At 52.1% G+C, this 13,936-nt stretch overlaps 1 protein-coding gene across 1 annotated transcript in view; it reads left to right on the plus strand.

Annotated features, from left to right (window-relative positions):
* The window catches only part of BMP7 (bone morphogenetic protein 7), a 101,814-nt gene extending 90,084 nt beyond the window's left edge, over positions 1-11,730 (plus strand). The window contains exons 5-7 of the mRNA XM_017852137.1: positions 5,432-5,508; positions 7,184-7,294; positions 9,385-11,730. Coding sequence (XP_017707626.1) covers positions 5,432-5,508; positions 7,184-7,294; positions 9,385-9,534 — 338 coding nt within the window. The 3' untranslated portion in view covers positions 9,535-11,730. The remainder of the gene's footprint in view (positions 1-5,431; positions 5,509-7,183; positions 7,295-9,384) is intronic.
* Positions 11,731-13,936: the final 2,206 nt, after the last annotated feature.

Genomic DNA, 13,936 nt, shown 5'->3' on the forward strand with positions numbered 1-13,936 from the left:
CCAAGGGGTGCAGACAAGATTTTGTGGTGAGTGAGCTGAGAGCTCTGGGCCCAGTGGGTGCCCATGAGGCCAGGCTGGTCCAGAGAGGTTGCTCTGGGCTGTGGGACCTGCAGGGGCAGAGGCCTGTGCTGTGGGGTTTCCTGGAAGCTTTGGGGAGCGGGGAGGAGGCTGTGGGGGCTGAAGCAGGGGAGGGGAGTGAGGGTGGTGAGTCAGGCCTTCTCTTGGGAGCCTTGAATTTGAACTTCATGCCAAGCATGTTCAGAAGTCTTTGCAGAGATTCAAGCTGGGGTGTGCGGTGCAGGTGATAAGATCATTCTGGCTGCTCTAAGAAAGGTGAGGAACGGGGTGGGTGCCGAGGGGGTGCTCGGAGCCTGGAGACTCCCTAGAGGATTTTTACAGATCATCCAGGCAGGAAGTGCAGCAAACTCCATCCCGGCGAAGACTTCCGTGTCTTGGAGCTCCATCGGGTGCATGCACCTGGGTAACGAGCAGGAGAGGAACTAGGCCTCGCAGGTTTAGAATTCAATCAGATTTTCCCCACCACCTCCTCATCAAAGCCCCACCAAGTCTCCATTTACACAGCTCCTAGGACGGGGCTCTCACTGTTTCCCGTGGCAGAAATTCATTGCTGGGAACCTGCCTCCTTCCCGCGGATCGCTCGTGGCCCTGTTTGAAGTTCTTCTAAAACCTGCCTGGAAGTTAAGAAAAAGTAAAAATAAAAAATACCGAGGCCCGGGCCCCACCCTAGGCTTAGGCCAGAGTCCCTGAGTGTCAGTATGAGTATGTATGCCTGTGTGCCTGCCCCTTCGAATCGCTCGTTCCCCTCCGTCCCCCCACCCCTGTGATGGGCTGGAGCCCTGCCCTGGGGCCACACAAGTTGAATCTCGGCAGCCTTGTGTGTGCCGGGGCGGGGGCACATGCTCTGGCACGCTACCCCACGCGGAGCTCGCTTTGCTGCCCACCAGCCCCCTTCCCCGGGGCTTCACGTGCTCTTCAGATGGTGCGGTTTGGGGTTGAGAAACTGGGTCCCTGCACTTCCTTCTCCCCACCCACGTTTGGACCCAGCTCCCTGGTAAGCAGCCGCCTTTACCAGATGACCCGTGGGGGCGGGAGCTGAGCCTGAGCACCAGTCCTGACTTGTCTGCGGCCCAGGCAGGGGGTTGAGGAGGTGGATGAATCCACGGTGCTGGCATCTGGGCTGTCTCCTGCTCACGTTCTGTTGCTTTGGGGCGGGTGGGGCAGGCTTGGAGGGACAGGAGCTGGGAGGCTCTCTTTTGTTTCCTTTCCTTGCTTTCCTGCTGATAAGTCCTAAGGATACACCGGAGCTCCGGCCACTTTCTGCTGGGACAGCCATCATCAAAGAGCCCTGGAAGTACAGAGCAGGGTCTGGGATTCTTGGTGGCAGGGCCAGTGCCCACACCTCACTCGCACACCACAACTAGCTTCATGAGCTGTGCTCAGCCTTGGTCTGTTTGGCCTTGGGTTTGAACTAAGTCATGCCAAATGTCGTGGTTTTGCTTTAAGACAGGGTTGGGGAAAGTAGCACTCAGGCCACTCCTTGCCCCTCCTGTGCTCATGACAGACATTGCTAATAGATCATGGCCCCTCCTGTGCTCATGACAGACATTGCTAATAGATCATGGGACTTCCTTCTGACAGAGCCTTCACGCAGCTGCAGAATCCTCCTTGACTCAGGACACCAAGGAGTCAGCAATGTCCCTGGCTCCAGCTAGCAGCTTCACCCGACACTTCCTTGAGCTGAGGGGATGTTCCTTCTCCTCTGCCCTGCCTTCTGCCTCCCCATAAGGAAGAGGGAGTAGAGTCGTGGAGGGGCGTGGCTACCTGTGGCCCTGGACATTGCCGCAGCCACGGAGGCCATCTTAGGTTTCTGCTTGGCGTCTGTGTGTTCTCGAGGGCAGGCTGTAGAGTCCAGCTGTTTGGGCTCTTCCCTGATGGTTCCTTGACCTTGACCTTCTCATGTTGAGGACACCCCGGCCCTGGGGAGGTCCCTGCTGCCCCAGAGCTGGTTCTCTCTCTCCCAGCCCTGCTACTCACCCACTGAGGGTGGGGACCAGGGGCCTCCGGGCTCTCCCTGGCTGCCTCCATCCACTCTGAGCAGCCCCTTGCAGCATTGAGCCTTGGGGGCTGGTTCCAGCCACGCTGATCTTCCCTCTGCCCACACAGTCTGCTGACCCAGGCCCCAGCTTTCTCATTCCTTGTGGGGCTCCGTGCCTGCTTCGGATCCTCTGTCCGATGCTGCTCCTATGGCCTCAGGCATGGAGGGCGCCTCACCCCGCTGCTCGGCATCCTCATCCAGGAATGCCTCGCCCTCGGATGCCTCCCCACCCTCCTATCTCACTTCCTCTTGGTTCTTATCCGCACTCACCTCCTCAGGAGAGCGCCTGCTGGCACCCCTGCAGCATGCCCACTCGCTGCAGCCTCTCCTGCCTTGTTTTCCTCTGTAGCCCTCATCTCCTTGTAAGTCATGTGCACTCACTTATCTGTGACCCGCCTCTCGTTCTGGAAAAGCCCCTGAGTGGCAGGCCTTTGCTGTCTTACACCCGGGACTCATCTCAAGCCTGTACACTAGGAAGCAGCCCCTAGCAATGGCTGAATGAATGAGTGACTCCACCAGGCACGCAGGCACAAGCGCTTCCACCCCACAGCCTGGAGGCCACCTGCCCCGCCCCAGCCTTCACAGAGGTCACTTCACAGAGTCTCGAGTGTCTCCTCAGGACCAGGTCTAAACACACGTGATTTGGTTATAATCAATTAAATGTCATTTCCTCATTGGTGTGCATATCTTTCCACATTGCTTTTCTGAACTATAGATAAATTTTATATCTGTATAAATAGATACATTCAAAAATGGCATTTTGGGAGGCCAAGGCGGGCGGATCACCTGAGGTCAGGAGTTTGTGACCAGCCTGGCCAACATGGTGAAACCCCGTCTCTACTAAATATACAAAAATTAGCCAGGCATGGTGATGACTGCCTATAGTCCCAGCTACTTGGGAGGCTGAGGCAGGAGAATCGCTTGAATCCAGGAGGCAGAGGTTGCAGTGAGCCAAGATTGCACCACTGTACTCCAGCCTGGTCAACAGAGCAAGACTCTGTCTCAAAAAAAAAAAAAAAAAAAATTGCTGATGAAAACAAAAGCAGCCTGCTTTTCAGTCCCCAGCAGGGAGCATGGTGCTCCTGTCTCAGCCTGAGCCTTGAAGGCGGGTTCCTGATTCCTTCTGTACTCTCCATGCTGTTCTCCCCTCTCCTGCCTCCTTCCTCCTCAACACTCTTCTTTCTTCTTCTTTCTGCTTTCCGCTCTCGCTCGCTGTCTCTAGCCCATTTCGTTCCAGAATTGTTCTCAGTCATGGGGTAGCTAAGGCGGCTGCACACTGAAGATTTCCAGGACCAACAGAATGTCCAGTCTGTGTCTGAGGAGGTGTCCTAATTTGCAGTGTGTGGTCCATGGGAGGCTAGCTTACTGCACCACTCCTGTCCCACCCATTTTACAGATGAGGAAAGTGAGGCTCAGGGAAGGGAGTTCAGCGATGCCCTTCTTATCTTACCATTTTTCATTATCCTAGAAATCATGCAGATAGAATTCTCATGAATCAGAGAAAAGTCAAAAACTGAGTGATGTTCCACTCTTTGATATATACCCTAATGGCATGTAGTGGGTGTGGAGGAAACAGCCATGCGTTCAAATAGTTAACAGGTGTGTGTGTGTGTGAATGGAGAATGTGTGTAGTTTTAAATTTCCCTAACAAGTGGGCTACAAGAAGAATAAAATATGAAACTGACATGAACACTCAAGGTTACCCCAGGAGCTCTCTTCATTTTGCAAACCAGGAGTCCAAGATCTAGGAGAGCTGGGGTTGGACTCCATAGCTGGAGCAGTCCCCAGGACCTGGTCTTGACTCACAGGTTAGACTCCACTCAGAGGCTGACTGTGCTCCAGGGTCTACACCTCTAAGGGCGACACCTGAGCTCAAGCTGACCACCATTTTCTATGTGGGATGAGCCTTCACAGGGCGGCCAGTTGGGATGAGTTGAAGGTTGGCTGCAGATATCAGAAACCCAAGTCAAATGTGCTTCAACCAGTACAAAATTCATCAGCCCACAGAGCCGGGGTTGGGTGGACATTAGGGTTGGTGGATTCAGGAGCTCAACAGTGTCCTCCAAGCCCCGGGTCCTTCTGCCCCCACCCCACCATCTTCAGTGCTGCTTCCTTTCAAGGCCGTAGCTGCAGGTGGCTATGGGGACAGCCAGTGGGGCTTCATTATTTTTAGCTCCCGGGCAGTAGGAGGAAGAGAATGAATGTCTCCCCGTGGGTCTTTCTTAGGAACGGGGGAACTGTTTGCGGAAGTCCCAATCTCTTTTAGTTTGTGCCGGGTCACTTGCCCTTCCCTGAACCACTTCCTGACTCCTGGACAGGATGTGCACTGATGGGGATCCGATAGTGACTTTACAAAACCTCTTTGAGGAGGTGACATTGGAACCAAGGCTTGAGCCAGACACAACAAAGATTGCAGGAAGGGGCATTGCAGGTCGAGGAAACGGCGCACGCAAAGGCCCTGCGGTGGGAGTGAGCTTGGTGTTTGATCAATCAGTTGTCAGAGCACACTGGGCCCTGCTCTGAGTATGACAGAGAGCCCCTGGGAAGTTGTAGGTGGAGGAGAGACAGGTCATGACTAAGAAAAAAGCAATCCCTCTGCCATGGGGTGGAAGGAAGGTTGCAGTGTGTGTGAGAGAGAGAGACGGACAGAAACTTCGGCAGTGTTTACAAGTGCTCAGGCCCTGACCCAAATGCTTACAAACTTACATAGTTCTGGAAAATCCCAGTGTGTAATTTTCACTGCTCAAAGAAACCTCAGGAGTGTTTTTTCTGAAAGGTCATCAGGTTTTGACTCTTTGCCATCTCATTGCTTCTTGCTGGTGGTGGTGATGGGGGCCTGTCCCAGGCCTGGTCCCCGCATCCTCTTGCCCCTGCAGAGGGATGAGTGTGTTGGGGCCTCACACGTCGAGGTCGTTCGTAAGCAGATCTCTGAGCAGGGCCCCTGCAGTGTCACTGTGGGAGGTGGATGGGGTTTGATTCCCTTATGGAATCCAGGCAGATGTCAGCATTTAAACAACACACGTGTATAAAAGAAACCAGTGTCCGCAGAAGGATCCAGAAAGTATTATGGGATAAGACTGCGTGAGAGAGGAATGGGGGCACTGGCATCTGCCTTAGTAGGGCGTTTGCTGGGGGTAGAAATGAGTTTTAAGGCAGTTAGACCCTTGGACTGGCTTTTGGATCAGGAAATTTACCCCTCAGCCATCTGTGCGTGGTTGCTGTGCACATCAGCGCCTAAGATGGAGGGAACTTTGGATGTGTGTGTGTTTCCTTCTCCTCACTGGGCTCTGCTTCTTCACTTCCTTGTCAACGCAGAGAACAGCAGCAGTGACCAGAGGCAGGCCTGTAAGAAGCACGAGCTGTATGTCAGCTTCCGAGACCTGGGCTGGCAGGTAAGGGGCTGGCTGGGTCTGTCTTGGGCATGGGGCCTCTGGCGTGGGCTCCCACAAGGCAGCGGGTCTGTGCTCAGTCCTGTTTCTCATCTCTGCCAGTTAAGACTCCAGTATCAAGTGGCCTCGCTACAGAAGGGAACTTGGGCTAAGGATACAAGGAGGCCTCATGAAATCCAAGAGCAGAAATGTGTTTGAGACTTGAACTCGAACCAGGAACCCAAACACTTTGAACTCTGAACCCCATTCTGTGCATGCGCCTCATTCCCATCCATTGGCTGGCTGCTTCTCAAGATGATGCCGGGCTGTGTGTTTGAATCCAGATACCTGGGGAGCCATCTCCCCCTCTGCCCTCTGTCCTCATCCCATTCCCATTCCCATGGGAGGGACGGATCTCCCCAACTTGGTTCAGGCCATTGTTTCTGGACCAGTCAACTGTTTAGGGACGTGGTCATGTTACTGGCACATGGCTGCCCCCTCTGGAGCCATCTGCATGGAGTGAGGCAAAAGGCAGGGGATGAATCCTAGGAGAGGAGTGAGGGTCATGTGATCCACCATGTGTCTGCTGTGAGCGCTGGTGTGATTCTCATTCAGCAATCGTGCAGCTTCTGCAGCATTCTGGGCCCTGTTCTGGTATCGGATTGGAGACGCAGCATTGAACGTTGCAATGTATCTGCCCCGTGGGGCTCAAATATCCCTGGAGAGGGTATTGTCATGAGGTCAGGGCAACTGGTGGTATTCTACCCTCAGGGAGCTTGTAGTTCAGTGGGAGAGTCCAGTATCTTCCCTGGGGATTATGCCCCGACACACGCAGGGCGTGCACACACACAGCCAGCTCTGAGCCCTCCTGTGAGCCTGCCCTCGGGACTGACGACCACATCCACCCGCTGCTGGGACAGAACCCAAATTCCAGGGGCCTCTGCTGGAAGATTCCATGCGCTTAAGCCTCACTGAGGAGTGTATTGATTATTGGGCAACGTTTCTGTGCCATGCAGACCCTAGAGGCAGGTATGGCACATGGATCCCTTCCTGACCAGTGTACATACCTGTCTACACTGTCACTGAATTCTCATCCTGAGCCAGCATGGGTGATGCCATTAGGAGTTATTAGCCTCTCTGGCAGTTGGGCACACCAAGGCATGGAGGTTGGTTTAAGGTGAACTGCCAGTGTATGACCACCTAGTGGCGGGTAGAGCTGATGATTGCCTCACACCAGAGGCTCCTTGCTGTGCCACCTTCTGTCCAGAAGACACAGCCATGGATGTCCATTTTACGATCAGCCAAGCTCTGTGGGGTTTTCCTTCATGTTTATTTTATGGTTTTTTGTTTTTGTTTTTGTTTTTTTTTAGAAATGGGGTCTTGCTCTGTCACCCAGGCTGGGGTGCAGTGGTGTGATGATAGCTCACTGCAGCTTTGAGCTGTCTTCCCACTCAGTCTCCCAAGTAGCTTGGACTGTAGGCCAAGACTATAGAATGGTCCTCCTTTCCATTCTTGTGGGACCATGAGAGGCCACCCATTTTTCCTGCCCCTGCTGGGCCCCCTGCTGCTCAGAAGGCATGATCTGAGCCTTCAACCTCAGGTCGCGAGCCTGGCGTGGTGGCTTCTGGCCAGCATGGGGGTTGGGATGATGTGGCTCAGGCCTTCCGCATGGTTTCCCGCACTCTCTTCTCCTCTTCAGGACTGGATCATCGCGCCTGAAGGCTACGCCGCCTACTACTGTGAGGGGGAGTGTGCCTTCCCTCTGAACTCCTACATGAACGCCACCAACCACGCCATCGTGCAGACACTGGTGGGTGTCACTCCATCTTGGGGTGTGGTTACCTGGGCCGGGCAGGCTGTGGGGCCACCAGATCCTGCTGCCTCCAAGCTGGGGCCTGAGTAGACATCAGCCCATTGCCATGTCATGACTTCCAGGGGCTCCTTGCCCCATTAAAAAAAAAAAAAAAAAAAAAAAAAAGCAAAAATTGTATTTTATGACTGGTTTGATATAAAGAGGAGTATAATCTTTGACCCTGAAGTTCATTTATTTCTCCTAATTTTAAAAGTAACTAAAAGTTTTATGGGCTCCTTTGAGGATGCTTGTAGTATTGTGGGTGCTGGTTACTGTGCCTAACAGGGCACTGGGCCCTGCTTCATTTTCCTGTACAGGAAGCAGGTAAACAGATGAGAAATTTCAGCGAGGGGCAGACTAATCAGAAGCTGGCCAGCGGAATAATGGGATGGAGAGATGAGTGGGGACCCACGGGGCCATTTCGAGTTAAATTTCAGTGGGGTCACTGGGAAGATTCTGTGTGATAGTGAGATGAACCTGCCCAGCACGTGGCGACACTCAGTAGATGTTATTCCTGCTCTGCCAACAGCCACCATAGTGATAAGAGCTGTAGGGATTGTGTTCTTTTGCTTAGAATCCAAGGTTCAAGGACCTTGGTTATGTAGCTCCCTGCCATGAACATCATCTGAACCTTTCCCGCCAACTGATCATCCACCCTGCCTTGAATGCTTCTAGTGATAGAGAGCTCACTACTGGGACTACTCCCTCCTTTCATTTAGTAATCTGCCCCCTTTTCTTGCCCCTGTCCTGTGTATTAAATCCTGGAGAAAATCTCATCTATCCCTTTCATTTGGTTCTGCTCTTTGAGGGCAAGGGTTTTGTTTCTTTGCTTTTTTAAGCATTGATTTTCCAAAGCCCTCTCTCCCCTCCTCAATTGTAAACTCCAAAGCCCGACTTGGGATTGAAGGTCCTTAGGCTGGAAAGGGAAGAGTCCTCCCCAACGTGTTCCTTGGCCTGGATGTGCTATGCTGTGCCAGTATGCCCTAGAAGGTGCCAGGCATGTCTGCCCAGCCGCCAGGGACACATCTCTATCCTTCTCAACCACTGCCTTCATGGCCCATGGAACAGGAGTGCCATCGTCCTGTGTGCACCTACTTCCATCAGTATTTCACCAGAGATCTGCGGGATCAAAGTGAATTCTCCAGGGACTGTGAAATGATGCGATTGTGGTCATGTTTAAAAGGGGGCGACTGTCTTCTAGAGAGTTCTGATGAAATGCTTCTAGAGGAAATGAGCTGATGGCTGGAATTTACTTTAAAATCATTCAAGGTGGAGCAGGTAGGGAAGGGTATGGATGTGTAAGAGTTTGAAATTGTCCATCATAAAATGTGTAAAAGCATGCTAGCCTATGTCAGCGGTCACAGCCTGGACACTGGGAACAGAGTGCCAGTCATTGACGCTCTTGCCTGGCACCTGCAGTTGCTGGAAACCCAGAAGTTTCACATTAAAAACAACAGGACAGTGGAATCTCTGGCCTGTCTTGGACACGTGCCAGATCTGCTAATACTGAGCTCGGTCGGCTGCCGTCAGCTTAGGTTGAGTGGCGGCCTCTTCCCTTAGTTTGCCTTAATCCCCACTATTCCCTATTGTCTTACCCCTGGTCTACTTTGCCACTCATGTGGCACCTATAGGCATTTGAGTTTGTGTGTACCTGGCCCACATCCTCTGTAAGGTGCAGAGAAGCCCATGAGCAAGATGGAGCACTTCTGGTGGTTCCAAGTCAAGGACACTATTCAGCATTCTACAGTGCACAGGGCAGTTCCCCAACAGAGAATTACCTGGTCCTGAATGTCAGATCTGGCCCCTTCCTTCCCAACTGCATAGTGTGAAAACCTCTATGCTTTGGTTCCCTTGTCTGCAAAACAGGGATAATTCCAGAACTGAGTTGTCCGGGTAAAGTGCTTAGAACAGGGAGTGCTTGGCTTGGGGAGTGTCACCTGCGGTCATTCATTATGCCCAGACAGGATGTTTCTTTATAAAAATGTGGAGGCCAGTTAGAGGGACTCACCACTTCTCCACCACTGCCCATGTTTTGGTATGTGTTTCAGGTCCACTTCATCAACCCGGAAACGGTGCCCAAGCCCTGCTGTGCGCCCACACAGCTCAATGCCATCTCCGTCCTCTACTTCGATGACAGCTCCAATGTCATCCTGAAGAAATACAGAAACATGGTGGTCCGGGCCTGTGGCTGCCACTAGCCCCTCCGGGAATTCAGACCCTTTGGGGCCAAGTTTTTCTGGATCCTCCATTGCTCGCCTTGGCCAGGAACCAGCAGACCAACTGCCTTTTGTGAGACCTTTCCCTCCCTATCCCCAACTTTAAAGGTGTAAGAGTATTAGGAAACGTGAGCAGCATATGGCTTTTGACCAATTTTTCATCCAATGAACAAGATTCTACAAGCTGTGCAGGCAAAACCTAGCAGGGAAAAAAAAACACGCATAAAGAAAAATGGTCGGGCCAGGTCATTGGCTGGGAAGCCTCAGCCATGCATGGACTCGTTTCCAGAGGTAATTATGAGGGCCCGCCAGCCAGGCCACCCAGCCGTGGGAGGAAGGGGGCGTGGCAAGGGGTGGGCACATTGGTGTCTGTGTGAAAGGAAAATTGACCCGGAAGTTCCTGTAATAAATGTCACAATAAAACGAATGAATTAAAATGGTTAGGATGTTACAGATATATTTTCCTAAACAATTTATCCCCATTTCTCGGTTTATCCTGATGCATAAACAGAAGCTATGTCATGTGGAGGGTGGGGATTCCCTACAGGTTTCATTCTGAGGCCTGCAGAGGTCCAGTGTTTACCGAGGTTTGCCCAAATCCAAGATCTAGTGGGAGGGGAAAGAGCAAATGTCTGCTCGGAGGAGAGTTGTGTGTTGACCTTTGGAGGAAAAATATGTTCTGTTTTCAGCTGGATTTGCAGTGGCAGAAATGAAACTAGGTATGTGAAACACCCACAGACATTTGGAATTGGCTTTTCAGCTCGCCCCAGTGGTAGTAAATCCATGTGAAATTGCAGAGGGTACAAGGACAGCACGTAGGATGGAACTTGCAACTCGACCCTGTTGTTAAGAAGCACCAATGGGCCGGGCGCGGTAGCTCACGCCTGTAATCCCAGCACTTTGGGAGGCTGAGATGGGTGGATCATTTGAGGTCAGGAGTTCAAGACCAGCCTGGCCAACATGGGGAAACCCCATCTCTACTAAAAATACAAAAATTAGCTGGGCATGGTGGCGCGTGCCTGTAATCCCAGCTACTCTGGAGGCTGAGGTAGGAGAATCGCTTGAACCCAGGAGGCAGAGGTTGCAGTGAGCGGAGATCACCCCACTGCACTCCAGCTTCGGTGACAAAGTGAGACTCCATCTCAAAAGAAAAAAAAAAAAGGAAGCACCAATGAAGCCTAGTTCTCCACAGGAGTGGGGTGAGCGGGGGTACTGCACATCCTCCCAGTGGACCCTCTGGTCTTTGTCTGCAGCAGTATTCCAAGGCTGGGCCCTGGCAGGGGTACCCGTGGCTGTCTCTTCATTTGCAGACCCTGATCAGAAGTCTCTGCAAACAGATTTGCTCCTTGAAGTAAGGGGGAGATGGCATAATAGGAGGTCTGATGGGTGCAGGATGTGCTGGACTCACATTGCAAACAGAAGCCTTATTGAGGGTAACATCCTAACCAAGTGTCTTGATTTGGAGGTGGCATTTCTGACATGGCTCTTGGTGTAAGCCCGCCTTGCCTTGGCTGGTGAGTCCCATAAATAGTACACAGTCAGCCTACAGCCACAAACACAAGGCCTGAGGGAGGGCTACACTGTCTACAAACGTTTTCCACATCTATAAAGGAAGCAAGGTGATCCGAGACTGTGGCCATGTGGAACCCGGTCTTGTGGGGGACTGTTTCTCTGTCTTGACTCAGACGGTTCCTGGAAACACCGGGGCTCTGTTTTTATTTTCCTTGATGTTTTTCTTCTTTAGTAGCTTGGGCTGCAGCCTCCACTCTGTAGTCACTGGGGAGAAGTATTTTTTGTTAGGTTTGGTTTCATTTGCTGGCAGAGCTGGGGTTTCTTGTGTGATCCCTCTTGGTGCAGGTTTTCTCACCACTTACTGACCCAACCAGCCTCTGGTTAGCATCATTTGTACATTTAAACCTGTAAATAGTTGTTACAAAGCAAAGAGATTATTTATTTCCATCCAAAGCTCTTTTGAACCCCCCACCCCTTAATCCCTCGTTCAGGATGGCGAGCTTGCTTTCCTTCAACCTGTTTGTTTTCTTATTTAAGACTATTTATTAATGGTTGGACCAATGTACTCATGGCTGTTGCGTCGAACAGTCTTTAGTGAAAATTCTGTATAAATAGACAAAATAAAAAGGGTTTGACTTTGCAATAAAAGGAGACGTTTGGTTCTGGTTCTTTGGCCTGTGTCTGTGTGTGTGTGTTGTGTTTTTCTCTCAGTTCCTGGACACTGAATTTCTCTCACACTGCTGAGAGCTCCCTGCCTTCGCCTCCACCGTGAACGCACTGTTTAGCATTCAGGCCTTGGGGGGAAGTGGGCGCTCGTCAATATTTGGTGCAGCTGTGTGGGGCTCTGGGCAGGAGAGATGGAACCAAACAACACATGTGAATTTGGTAGAGGCTCCACTACAAAGGTCCTTGATTGAATTACAGTGCAGCTGTCAGCAGCTGTTTCAAAGAGGCAGGGGGTAAATTAGCTGTGTTTACTGCTAACATAGTTGAAAGATTTAGTCATCCCAATAAAATAGAGGCAGCACAGAGAGAAAAAGGGCAGGAGGTGCACACCCAAAACTTTAAAGCAGTGCCGGCCCCAGAGCTGACACTGTCCAGTGCAAATGACTGGGGCAGTTGGGAGCAGCTGCTGGAGCGCGGCTGTGGATGTGGACGGCCCCCAGCAGGCCTGGCGAAGGCGCCTCGCCGAGCATGGAGCAGCACTCGGCCGTGTAGCGTGGAGCAACATTTTGGACGCCTTTCCACTTTGAAGAGCACACTCAGGTCACCTGATGTCTGTTGTTGGAATCCCAGCCTGATACTTGGACAGGCTGCCCATTCTTCCCCTATTGCCCGAAATAAAGCGCTGCTCCTCACAGGTCCCAGCCCTTGTGATTTCCAGACCCTCCTGCCGTTGTCCGGACAAGCAGTTCAGCGTTTGTTCTATTTTCCAGGCTGAAGACCAGAGCCACACACCAGAGGTCCAGATGCGGCCTCCACGTGGGTCTTACTCCCCGGCATGGTGTTTATCCGTGTGTTAAAATGTGCATTCATTGCCAACATGTTTTTGAGTATCAGAAGATGCGGGTGAAGAAAAACTCCCCAAATCTGGCTTCTCTTGAGAATCGGCAGGCCTGGCCACTCTGGGCCCCACACACATGTGGCCTCTCTGAGTGGCTGCAGAGGGATAGCTGGTACCCAGTCTCCACTGCTCCCTATCGCCTCTCTTACAAAAGGGTGAATGTCAGTTGCTGTTTTTAAAATTGTAGATGCCTATTTATGTGCATCCATGTCCCTAATGTCCCTGTTAAGAGCAGGAAACTAGAGGCTAGCCTGGGAGAGCCGGACACTTTGGAAAGGACAAACATTATTTTGTCACCGCTGTCCCACTTTCCTGTTTGGCCCCCTGGGCAGGCCCTGCAGACATGTGTGTCTGTGGCTGTAGCACCACAAATGGCCTCACCTTTCCTCTTTACCTTCCATCCTCCTGGTTTCCACCTCTCTTGCTCATTTCCCCCCGGAGCATTTTCTTGTTGCCTCTCTTCTCAGTCCCACTCACTGTCAGGCACAGAGAGGTGAGGGAATTTACTCAAAGTCCCCCAGCTAATAGTTACTGGAACTGAAATTTGAACCTCAAAACCTGGACTCAACCCCAGGCTTTCCTGAGCTGGAATCTCCTGGGGCTGCTGGAGAAACGTGGGGATTCCTGGCTGGCAGTTCTGAGCCTCCCAATGTCCGTCCCCAGTCCTGTGTGTCAGGCCCTGACGACTGAGTCGCTGGACCAATGCTCAGGGCTCGGCCTCCCTCCCGCTTCCAGACTGCCTGAGGGCCTTCCTCAGTGTGCACTGATGCTGAGCTTTAGCTTTCCTGGTGGGTGGGGCTGATGGCCAGCCTGCTGTACCGTGGACGCTGCACATGAGTAGTCCTTTCCCTCTGTCTTCTCCATCGCCTGGTGACAACAGTGTATGGACCATGCTGGGTGGCTGGGAGGGTTAGCAGTGGTCACCGGGGCCATCTATAGAGTGGATTCTCACTGGCATGTTTTGAGTCCTGCCCTCTGTTCAGATCTTTTGGAGACACTGAGCGTGTGAGTTTTCTGGGGCTGCCATAAGAAATCACTACCAACTGCTGGCTTAAAACAGCACAGATTCATTCCTGTGGCTCTGGAGGGCAGCCATCCAAAACCCAGGTGTCAGCAGAGCTGTGCTCCCTCTGGAGGCTCTCAGGGAGGACCCTTCCCAGCCTCTTCCAGCCTCTAGTGGCTCCAGGTGTTCCTGGGCTGGTGACTGCATCATCCCAATTTCTGCCTCTGTCTATACATGGCACATGGCCTTCTCCATCGCTCCTCTGTATGCCTTTTCTTTCTTTCTTTCTTTTCTTTTCTTTTCTT

This window comes from Rhinopithecus bieti, unplaced genomic scaffold, assembly GCF_001698545.2.
Source record: "Rhinopithecus bieti isolate Rb0 unplaced genomic scaffold, ASM169854v2 scaffold_33652, whole genome shotgun sequence".
NCBI classification, from domain to species: domain Eukaryota; kingdom Metazoa; phylum Chordata; class Mammalia; order Primates; family Cercopithecidae; genus Rhinopithecus; species Rhinopithecus bieti.